Source organism: Centruroides sculpturatus, unplaced genomic scaffold (assembly GCF_000671375.1).
Source record: "Centruroides sculpturatus isolate CEXI.00-Female unplaced genomic scaffold, Cexi_2.0 scaffold352, whole genome shotgun sequence".
Lineage (NCBI taxonomy): Eukaryota > Metazoa > Arthropoda > Arachnida > Scorpiones > Buthidae > Centruroides > Centruroides sculpturatus.
Window position 1 is genome coordinate 414,223 of NW_019384489.1, and position 12,628 is coordinate 426,850.

The following is a 12,628-nucleotide window of genomic DNA, read 5'->3' on the forward strand; positions in this document are numbered from 1 at the left end:
GATTTTTTTAAATATTTAAAATTTTAAGCGCCCCCTTAAGGAAGAAAACAATTTTTATTTTATTTTATTTAATTATTTAAATTTAAAAGCCGATCAGATTTATATTATCGGCATAAAATTCCAAACATTTTTAGTATAAAAAATAACTTAACTTTCGTTATTTTAATACGCAATAGTTTAAAAGAATAAAAGGGGAACTTCTCATTTAAAATGACAGTACCCGTTTTCGGATCTTTTTACGTTTACTTTTTCCCTTTTTCATCGACCTCAAATTTAGCCAGATTTTTTTTTTTTTTTTGTAAAGTAGAAACAATTATACCTAAAAACTTTGTAAGGTTTGAGACCTCGTAAACCTCAATAGAAACGAGTAATAAACCATACCGTAGCATGTTACATTTGTAAAATCATAAGAGTTAATTTGTCTGTGTTACGTATGTAATGGCTTAACGCTCTTCAAAGGGCGTATTTTTATATAAAAAATATAATTTAATATAAAGCAAACGCTTTTATATTGGTTGAAGAACCTTAACATTCACCAGCGATTAAATTCATACACAAAAAATTAATTTAAAAAAATATTCTTAAAAAGGATATTTAGAAGAGTAAAAATGAATGTTTCAATATATTATGAAACCATTGAATGAGTCATGTATAAAGGTTTATCATTGAAAAAAAGAAAAATATTATGAATAGTCTAATACGGTGTTTCCCAAATAGGGGGTCGCGAACGATATTCTCAGATAATGTCAGGGTCTTCTTGTATACAAAAAAAGGGGTCGCCGAATAAAAAAGATTGGGAAACACTGGTTTAATTAATACCTTAATACAAACCAAACAAAATAAACTTTATCTTTAAGGTCATTTTAATTATTGCATTTAAATGGCATTTTACAGATGAACTGTTCTCTTGACTCTTTTCATGTTAATCAATTAATCAAAGGATTAATATAGTTTTTATTCATATAGCAATTAGCCTAAATAACAATCTGTTGTTATTCTCTGTTAAATATATATATAGGCTACATATAAGATAATAAATGTACGTAAGTGATTATTTCTCTACTTCTGTACTATCTTTTACACCTGTTAAATATACATTGTTCTTCACCAAAATGATAATAATTTGTTTAATATTCTAATTGTAATGTACAATTAGAATAAAATTTAGTACAAATTCTATTTTAATTGAGTACAAATAGTGTTTACATATTGTTCAAAATATATTTTTTTTAGCCATTTTTAAAACAATGCGTGGGCATAACATACTTTTGTCATAGGTCTACTATATTTTGTATAGAAATCAGGCAGTATATGTTATACAGACCTACTTTACGTAAATTATTACTACTACTACTACTTAAGGCTAAAGTTCCATTTTATACCAAATATAAGTCAATAAGTAAACAATAATTTTTTTAATTGTTACATAGACTAACTTATATAATCGCATAAATTATTTTGATTTGCACCTATAGGGCTTTTATTAAGAAAAATATGAATAAATCTAACGTTTTTTTGAATAAATAAATTTGTAAATTAATCATTTTTTATCTAGAATAAGATCTATAGAATATCACACCCATTTAAAGTACAAAAACTCAAGAGAATTTTTATTCTATTCATTAGAAAGTAAATCGCATATTGACCCATTTAAATTTTTAAAACCTAATTAATCCGATTTTGAAACTGTTTTTCTTTTTTTTCTATTCGAATAATAATTATTATATGATTTATTTATGACAAAAATTAATCATTTATTTTTAAAACCATTTTATTCTTATTAATTTATGCGATGTTTATCTGTATTTTTACGGGAAAATGAATACAGCGCCCGTACACACAGTATAGTAGTACACGTCTACGACGATCAATGTCGTATCTTTAGACAATACTTGTCTGTGTAATTCTAATCAGATGTGCGTAAACAATTCAAATTTTCAATATTATCAAGATATGATTGTAATTTTATCGTTTATCTAACGTCCTTTATGATAACAATGAAAAATTTCTCAACTTAAATTCTTTTATGATTATCATTTGTTGCTTACGTACGACGCCATTTTAATTGTCACGCGATTAAAAATTATTTCGTCGTCATCGTCGTTTAAAGTTTTTAATACGTATTATTTAAAAAAGAAAATTTTTTTAAAATCGTTTTTTTTACGGTTTAATAAAACCGACGTCATGACGAAGCCGGTGTGACGTAATGGAAAGAATAGGCGGATGGCGCCTGCGCTCTGTTGTCAAGGTAACGGACAGGTAAGAGGGAAAGGTGACGACAAACCAGGCGAGTCCGTTCCGGGAGATTGAACAGCAAAGATTGTCCGTTTCTCCTCGTTAAACGATGGAAAGTTACGAATACGAAGACATACCCGAAATCGAACTGATTATAAAGGTAATATTTTCTTTAATTAATTCCCATTCAATTCGTCAATAACAAATTACCCGCGAAACGTTGTGACAAACTTTCCCAACTTTTACTCGCAAAAAAAAAAAAAAAAACGGTGTTAGTGGGTCTCCGAATTGGCAAATTAACCGTCGAATAAACCCGAAATAATACGTGTAAACACTCCATTTGAGACTTTATATTCATGTAAAATAATTTTTTTTAATCAATTAATTAAGTTTTATACATTTTAAAGTTAAATATAACATTTTATAACATCATTTAATACCTGCAAGTACAAAGTTTGTGTATTTATATGCATAACTTACTTTCAAATTAATTACAGGGAGATTGAACTGTGTTCAGTTAGATCCTGTGTTATGTTTATTTTTAAATTCTCAGAATATTTTTAAAATATTTGTAATATGAAGTATTGAATAAAAATAACTAGCATACTTTTTTAAGTAGAAAATTTAAATATTTGATGTGATTTTTAGGCTTCCACAATAGATGGAAGAAGAAAGGGCGCCTGCCTTTTTTGCCAGGAATATTTTATGGACCTTTATCTATTGGCGGAATTAAAAACCATAGCTTTAAAGGTAAGTGTATATATAATATATGATGTATAATATTTTCTACTTAGCATAAAATCAGCCTAGTCAGCCTGAAAATTAAATAGTCATTACCACTTTTGATTTACAATACTTGTCCTTGAATTCTACCTACACACAAAAAGTAAATCCTATTGTTTAATATGACAAAAATCTTGCAATAAAAATGTGATTTTTAAAAAATGTTTAGAATATAATAATAATAATAATTAATACTTCTAAACTGATTTTTAATACTTTATAGTTACAAAAAGAGCATTTTTTTTTCTTAAATTTTAATCTGTTTATAAAGTATGATCTACAAATTTATCTGTTGCAATCAGTTAAAACAATTGAATGTCCTTGTAATCTGCTTGCTTAAAGGATTTATAATATTGCATTCATTGTAATATGTAAAAGATTTATGATGCTTGAAAGAGATAGGATTCCTTTCAATACTTAGTCTTTTTTTATCAGTGAATAAATGATGTAGCTGTTATGACGCATATCATAATTATAGAATTACATACAAAAAATAAACCATAACTTATTTGCAGAATGATTGCAAAACAACAACCGTATCAACCGATTTTAATAAATTTAATGTAGCAATTTATGTATAACAAGACAATAAGTAGTTTAGCATTAGTTGCGATAGTTGTTTTTCGCTCGATTTGTGTAATTTATAGTATTTACCAGTCGGATATAACAAGTAACGCGACAACTTGCAAAGAAAAATGTATTATGACTTTAAAAATATTTATTTATTTCAAAATATGTTTATGTAAGTTGTCATTAAATAATTTATCAAATTATGTAAAAACTTGTCTTTGCTTCATGTACAGATTTTTATTATTATATAAGTCGATTTCGAATGAAAAAACAGGTTAAGAAATATTAATAATTATGATAAATAAAAATGGAATTAAATTTTTCTACGATCTTTTCATGTACATTATAAAAAAAGTGTCATTACCAAATTCAAATTAATCTTACTCAAAGCTAAAAATAGCCTTTTTATCTGATAAAATTGCTTAACAACTTAAAAAAAAAACACATTTAACTTTAATTATTTTAATGTTCTGATTATTTTTTAAAAAAATTTAAATTTTTCGCTCGAAAAATGTCAGTTGCACCATAAAAAGTACAGTATTTTATTTGCATGGGAAAATAATTCCACTTATGACTAGTTTTTCTGGAAAATATTTATTATAAAATAATCTGTCTACTGTTTCTCTCTTTCTACTATAATTGGCATCAGACATTATTTCTCATGCTTTGCTAATCAGCCAATGAATAAAACAATTCAAGGACATAAAAGTGGCGGCATTCAAACAATGAACGAACCTTTTCAGAAAGAACTTTAAAAAAAAAAAAGTTTTATGACAATTTGCGAAAAGTTCGAGCAACAGTTACCACATTAATATAGTGATTATTTAATGTAAATTTTAGAAATAATACCTTTAAATTGTTTCTAACATTCTTGAGATGAAACTGTTCTTTTGTATTTTACTTGAAGCTTAAAGTATTTGAACACTTAATGATTTTTAAACTCCAAGAAAGCAGTTTTATCTTTAGTTTTCTTACATTGCAAAAGTATAATAATATATTTGAAACATTCTCTTGTACAAAAATACACTGAACATTTCTCTTTGCTTAATATAATGTAAAACATTAATTTTACAAAAGAATATTTTATAAGAAGCAAATTCTTAAGCTTATACTATGCTTTGTTGAACAAAAGTTAAATAAGATTTTATCTTTTAATTAAGCTTTAAACTTTGCAAATAACAACTCTACTTTCTTTTTATCATTTAATGAATTTATTGAACCTTTGCTAATCGAGCTACATGCTATCTATTAACATCTTAAATATGATGACAAATTATAAACTATAAGTAAACATTGTCATGTTATTAATTGTGAATAAACAAATATTATTCTATCAGAAGAGAGAACTGTGTGTATTTTTTGTGTGTCTGTAAGACAAATTAATATGTATTATTGCTAATACATTTCTAACTTTATTAAAAGTTGTGACTTATGAATTAGGAAAAGTTATTAAATTTTTTATGAAATAAATTGGAGGAAACTGTAGAAAGCAATTTCATAATAAGTGATAGAAATTTCCTTAAAATTAACATGCAACATTACTTGCATTTCATAATCATTTTAATGTATTCTTATAGAAAAGTAGGTAATTACATTTATCAAATCTTAACTTTTAATCTGTAGGTAACTACAGTCGACATGTTAAAACCACCGTCGGATTTCCGTTCAAATTTCGACTCGACTCCTCCTCCCATTCTCATCGATAATGGACAGGCTATACTTGACAACGAAAAAATTGAACGATACATCATGAAAAACGTACCAGGTGGACATAATCTTTTTGTGCGAGATAAGGATACTGCTAACGTCATTGAAAACTTGTACAGTGTAAGTGTAAATTTCATTGTTGATATTTCAATAATAAATTTGTCATCTCAGCTTGACAAATAAAAAAACTGAAATTGAATGAGTAATATATAGAGAATATACTTTGACAGGAATCAAATATTTGATGTATAAATGTTTTTGAATCCTCTAAGTGTTGTCTTGCATACAATCTATAATATAAAATAAGCATTAGAATATTTTACATGCACTATTAAAATAATCATGCAATATAAAAGATCGTCTTCATAATCTAGTTATTTCCATAGGAGGAAATAACAAAATAAGTCATTGTTTAAGACATTATTTTCATATTACAAGCATTTTCATATCACTTTTTTCTTGTTTTATAATGCATGATTATTGCTATAGCTGTATTACATGCTTCATTGACATTTATTTGTCTTTTGTTATATTGACCTCAATCTAAACTACTTTGCAGTCTTATCCATTTGATCTTACTATGCAAGCGTACTTTTTTTATATATGGGTAGATGTCGCTAACCACTGACGACAGGATATGTTCTAAGAAATATGTCGTTATGTGAACATCATAGACAAATTTTACACAAATAGCTTTCCCGTAAGATTATGCTGGAGCTCAAAAATATAAATTTTTGAGCTCCAGCATAATCTTATGGGACTTTTGTCATGTATACAGTCCTCCATCGTTAAATGGAGTATAACCTGTAAGAGGATCTGTCAAGTCAAGATTTTCTGAAAAATATTTCTACACCTGTATATTGCAATATTATAAAAATTTAAAGCTCTTTCAACATACAATCATAAGTTTTATATACTAAAAAAATTCTAATATTTTATTAATGTGAGAAATAATAATAAAGATAAATTTACTTAACCTTAAACTTCTCTGTTATCATATCAACACATAATAAAACTTGTTAGATGTTTAGAAAAATTATTATTTTCGCAATTTAATGTGAAATATCATCCTGGATATCTTTATCTAGAACAGAAAATGTACAAAAAATAATAATTTTTTAGTGCTTCAAAAAAACAATAATAATATTTCAGAAAACCAGAAAGTATATTAAATGATGATAGTTTAAGTTCTAATTAGTTAAGTAATGTAAAGTTTATGATAAAGAATAATTTTTTTTTAGTAATTTTAAACTTGATTCTAAATTTTAAATAGTTTTTTTATTTTATAGAAATTTAAATTACTTTTAACAAAAAGAGATGATCAGTCAAAGAGAGCATTGTTGAATCAACTGAAGAGAATAGACGTCCATCTCGGAAGATCCGACGAACGCTTTTTAACGGGGAACGCCATGTGCTGTTTCGATTGTGAATTAATGCCGAGATTGCAACACATCAGAATTGCAGGTAATGCATATTCTCTGTAATATAGCTTTTTAAAAAGTGTGTAATTTCACACTATGGATTTTTATTCGATATCAGATTCTGTATTGTGTTTAGTGTTATCTAATATTCTATCAATACTGTTTCAGAAAATTTTATATATATATATATAATTTTTAAACAATTTTTAAGTGAGATAGCNAAAATAATTCCACTTATGACTAGTTTTTTCTGGAAAATATTTATTATAAAATAATCTGTCTACTGTTTCTCTCTTTCTACTATAATTGGCATCAGACATTATTTCTCATGCTTTGCTAATCAGCCAATGAATAAAACAATTCAAGGACATAAAAGTGGCGGCATTCAAACAATGAACGAACCTTTTCAGAAAGAACTTTAAAAAAAAAAAAGTTTTATGACAATTTGCGAAAAGTTCGAGCAACAGTTACCACATTAATATAGTGATTATTTAATGTAAATTTTAGAAATAATACCTTTAAATTGTTTCTAACATTCTTGAGATGAAACTGTTCTTTTGTATTTTACTTGAAGCTTAAAGTATTTGAACACTTAATGATTTTTAAACTCCAAGAAAGCAGTTTTATCTTTAGTTTTCTTACATTGCAAAAGTATAATAATATATTTGAAACATTCTCTTGTACAAAAATACACTGAACATTTCTCTTTGCTTAATATAATGTAAAACATTAATTTTACAAAAGAATATTTTATAAGAAGCAAATTCTTAAGCTTATACTATGCTTTGTTGAACAAAAGTTAAATAAGATTTTATCTTTTAATTAAGCTTTAAACTTTGCAAATAACAACTCTACTTTCTTTTTATCATTTAATGAATTTATTGAACCTTTGCTAATCGAGCTACATGCTATCTATTAACATCTTAAATATGATGACAAATTATAAACTATAAGTAAACATTGTCATGTTATTAATTGTGAATAAACAAATATTATTCTATCAGAAGAGAGAACTGTGTGTATTTTTTGTGTGTCTGTAAGACAAATTAATATGTATTATTGCTAATACATTTCTAACTTTATTAAAAGTTGTGACTTATGAATTAGGAAAAGTTATTAAATTTTTTATGAAATAAATTGGAGGAAACTGTAGAAAGCAATTTCATAATAAGTGATAGAAATTTCCTTAAAATTAACATGCAACATTACTTGCATTTCATAATCATTTTAATGTATTCTTATAGAAAAGTAGGTAATTACATTTATCAAATCTTAACTTTTAATCTGTAGGTAACTACAGTCGACATGTTAAAACCACCGTCGGATTTCCGTTCAAATTTCGACTCGACTCCTCCTCCCATTCTCATCGATAATGGACAGGCTATACTTGACAACGAAAAAATTGAACGATACATCATGAAAAACGTACCAGGTGGACATAATCTTTTTGTGCGAGATAAGGATACTGCTAACGTCATTGAAAACTTGTACAGTGTAAGTGTAAATTTCATTGTTGATATTTCAATAATAAATTTGTCATCTCAGCTTGACAAATAAAAAAACTGAAATTGAATGAGTAATATATAGAGAATATACTTTGACAGGAATCAAATATTTGATGTATAAATGTTTTTGAATCCTCTAAGTGTTGTCTTGCATACAATCTATAATATAAAATAAGCATTAGAATATTTTACATGCACTATTAAAATAATCATGCAATATAAAAGATCGTCTTCATAATCTAGTTATTTCCATAGGAGGAAATAACAAAATAAGTCATTGTTTAAGACATTATTTTCATATTACAAGCATTTTCATATCACTTTTTTCTTGTTTTATAATGCATGATTATTGCTATAGCTGTATTACATGCTTCATTGACATTTATTTGTCTTTTGTTATATTGACCTCAATCTAAACTACTTTGCAGTCTTATCCATTTGATCTTACTATGCAAGCGTACTTTTTTTATATATGGGTAGATGTCGCTAACCACTGACGACAGGATATGTTCTAAGAAATATGTCGTTATGTGAACATCATAGACAAATTTTACACAAATAGCTTTCCCGTAAGATTATGCTGGAGCTCAAAAATATAAATTTTTGAGCTCCAGCATAATCTTATGGGACTTTTGTCATGTATACAGTCCTCCATCGTTAAATGGAGTATAACCTGTAAGAGGATCTGTCAAGTCAAGATTTTCTGAAAAATATTTCTACACCTGTATATTGCAATATTATAAAAATTTAAAGCTCTTTCAACATACAATCATAAGTTTTATATACTAAAAAAATTCTAATATTTTATTAATGTGAGAAATAATAATAAAGATAAATTTACTTAACCTTAAACTTCTCTGTTATCATATCAACACATAATAAAACTTGTTAGATGTTTAGAAAAATTATTATTTTCGCAATTTAATGTGAAATATCATCCTGGATATCTTTATCTAGAACAGAAAATGTACAAAAAATAATAATTTTTTAGTGCTTCAAAAAAACAATAATAATATTTCAGAAAACCAGAAAGTATATTAAATGATGATAGTTTAAGTTCTAATTAGTTAAGTAATGTAAAGTTTATGATAAAGAATAATTTTTTTTTAGTAATTTTAAACTTGATTCTAAATTTTAAATAGTTTTTTTATTTTATAGAAATTTAAATTACTTTTAACAAAAAGAGATGATCAGTCAAAGAGAGCATTGTTGAATCAACTGAAGAGAATAGACGTCCATCTCGGAAGATCCGACGAACGCTTTTTAACGGGGAACGCCATGTGCTGTTTCGATTGTGAATTAATGCCGAGATTGCAACACATCAGAATTGCAGGTAATGCATATTCTCTGTAATATAGCTTTTTAAAAAGTGTGTAATTTCACACTATGGATTTTTATTCGATATCAGATTCTGTATTGTGTTTAGTGTTATCTAATATTCTATCAATACTGTTTCAGAAAATTTTATATATATATATATAATTTTTAAACAATTTTTAAGTGAGATAGCAGATATTACTAAATTAGAATTTTAGTTTATCTCATAAGATATATAGAAATTAAAGGTTTCAATCAAGTTATTTTCCCCCTTCAAAAGCCATAAAGATAAAACTTAAATTTATTTTCTGTTATCACTAATATTGAATGCTTCACATTTCAGATGTTTTGTTTTGTTACTAATTGAATTCTGGTTGTTAGTATAATGATGATATTAATTTATAGTTTCTCATAAAATAGACTACAGATGCTAATTGTAGATCATGTTAGCTTTTTCTTAGAAGTAGATTCATTTTGACAAAATTGAAATAAAAAGTATTATTATATATCTAATTATACTAATTGCTTTTATTAGATAATGTGAAAATTTAAAGTGAGTTAAACTTGATATTTGTACAGTTTAATTTTGAAAGCATTTCAACTGTAATAATTCTTTGCATAACTAATAATTTAACAATATTTTGGTTTCTATTGCCTTCTCATCACTTTTCTGGCCGTAATACATTTTCTGCATACAAAATGACAAATAATTCCAATCATCAGTACTTTAATAACTATTCAGATGAATATGTCTTATAATATCCTGTGAAGTTTTCAGAATTAAAACATTAATGCAATTATACAACTTGCATAGATCATATGTACAATACAAATGAATATCAAGTTAGTAGCTAACTAATGTACTTAAATTTTATCCAAAAATAGTTTAATTAAATTTTAAAAATATTATGGTCAGATTTAAATAAAAACAAGCTTGATTTTTTAATAAGCTTTTTATAACAGAAGTGTGCAACATGCAGACTTAATGTTTTCCCCAAAATCAAGTGTGTTAGAATTATGAGTTTTTCTTAACATTTATCTAAAATAAATGTGCAAGTGAATCAAACAATGCAAAACTATGTAATTAATGTCCTTACGAATACATTTTAGTCATTTTAATGCATCCTGTTCAAAAACAATTTAATATAGTCAAAGACAACACTTTCATTGTGCATCCTTGTTTTACACTGTATGCTTCAGATTTAAATTATACATTTAAAATTTCTATATGATTAGTTTAAATTTAATGTATATATTTTTTATATTACAGGGAAATATTTTCTTAACTTTGAGATACCGACAAGCCTAAAAAATCTGTGGAGATACATGTACAATATGTATCAGTTAGATGCCTTCACCCAGTCGTGTCCAGCTGATCAAGACATCATCAACCATTATAAACTTCAGCTGGGTAGCAAAATGACAAAGCACGAAGAATTGGAATTACCAACTTACACAAATACAGTTCCTGTCAAATAAAATATTCGGCCTTTGAGGAGTTGCTCGGAATTTTATCGAAAGAACTATATCAAATGTTATATATTTGTTTTATACATTTTAAAACTAATATAAATTATATGAATTTTCATATTTTTACGAATTCTTAAGAATATCTCAGCTCTTCTCTGCAAGTAGAAAATATTCTACGATTCAGTTTCTCTCGGGAGGGCCAGTATTACCGAATAACATGCTTGAATGCAATTTTCAATGTAATAAGACTTTTAGGAAGAATTTTTACACATTTGTAATGCATTAATTTTTTTATTCTACACATAAATGGTTGGCTTTTGCAATAATAAACAACAGTAGTTATAGAATTGTATATCTAGAATAATTTTGTAAGTTTGGCTTTGTCCATATTTAGATCCTACTCTAGCACTGCAAGTCTTCAAAATTAAAATATCTCTAACTGCATTAACCTATCGCACATTTAAAACATCATTTTAATTGGAAACATTAATATATAGAACATTTAAAAGGGACTTTTCTAACAAGACTTTCTTAAAATATATTTCCGTTCAGTGATTTGCAGTCATGTCTCTCTATCTAGTACAAAGTAATTCTAGAGCTGCTTTTAAATTTTAAACTAACTTTTAATTAATATTTTTGTTAATTTTATTATTTTAATATTTGAGAAGTAATATATAAAAATACTATTCAGATTTGCATGAAAAATGTGATAGCAAACAAGTATGTTCATTGTACAAATACTGTAAAACAATGGAATTATTTTTGTATCCTATTTCATTATAATAAATGTTTAAAAAACCACCACTTTTTCATATTTTATTTTGGCACTTTTCAAATTATTACTGGTGCATCATATCAATTTATCAGGGATAAAATATAAAACTTTCAAAAGAACACGTGTGTTATTGTCTTATTACTTCAAAAGTGGCCACAATGTGGATCTCATCTGTAAGGCATATGTCAAGGATACAGTCAACAGACAGACCTGTAATAATTGGTTCAAGAAATTCAAGGGTGGAGATTTCTCTCCAAGATGAATCTCATCCAGGCAGTGATTCCACCATTGACATTCTCCTACAATTGATAGGCGATAATCCATGGTTGACCACCAGAGAATTAGCATGATAACTTGAGCATTCCCATACACTCCAAAAATTGAAAAAGGCCAATACCACAACATGCCAGCACACAGAACAAAGATGACTTTATAGAAGCTGGCCAGTCTGGAAGGTTCTGCCTCATCCACCTTACAGTTCAGACTTGGCACCCTGTAAAACCATATTGTCAATATACAGTTCAATGACAATAACCTGTGAGAACAACACTGAGGCTTTGTTCGAAGAAAAACCTGTCATTCAATGCTCATGGGATTGAAAGTTTGCAGCAAAGATGGCAAGATGGGATTGATATTTATGGTGATTATCTACAAGACTGAACTGTATTGTATTGTACTAAACTCAATGATTAGTTTTTTTTTTCCAATTGCATTTACATAATAGTAATTGGGTTATAACCCAATTACTATTATGTAAATGCAATTGCTTAATTAATGTGGCATAAGCAAAACACGAAGCAACTAATTTGATGCAGCACAATTTCGATATTCACAAGTGAAATTTA

The 12,628-nt window shown here is 26.7% G+C and overlaps 1 protein-coding gene across 1 annotated transcript; it reads left to right on the plus strand.

Moving 5' to 3' along the window:
• The first annotated feature begins 2,078 nt into the window (after nucleotides 1–2,078).
• Nucleotides 2,079–11,830, plus strand: LOC111621706 (chloride intracellular channel exc-4-like). Its single transcript, XM_023363931.1, has 5 exons — nucleotides 2,079–2,395; nucleotides 2,884–2,985; nucleotides 5,212–5,415; nucleotides 6,585–6,759; nucleotides 10,809–11,830. The coding sequence occupies exons 1-5, from the start codon at nucleotides 2,345–2,347 to the stop codon at nucleotides 11,015–11,017; spliced, it is 741 nt and encodes a 246-aa protein (XP_023219699.1). The 5' UTR covers nucleotides 2,079–2,344; the 3' UTR covers nucleotides 11,018–11,830.
• Nucleotides 11,831–12,628: the final 798 nt, after the last annotated feature.

Bases quoted from the DNA above. Each gene is read 5' to 3' on its own strand.
- LOC111621706 (XM_023363931.1), top strand. From the start codon at position 2,345: ATGGAAAGTTACGAATACGAAGACATACCCGAAATCGAACTGATTATA. The intron at 2,986-5,211 runs GTAAGTGTATAT...TTTAATCTGTAG, and splicing joins TAAAAACCATAGCTTTAAAG to GTAACTACAGTCGACATGTT. The intron at 5,416-6,584 runs GTAAGTGTAAAT...TTTATTTTATAG, and splicing joins TCATTGAAAACTTGTACAGT to AAATTTAAATTACTTTTAAC.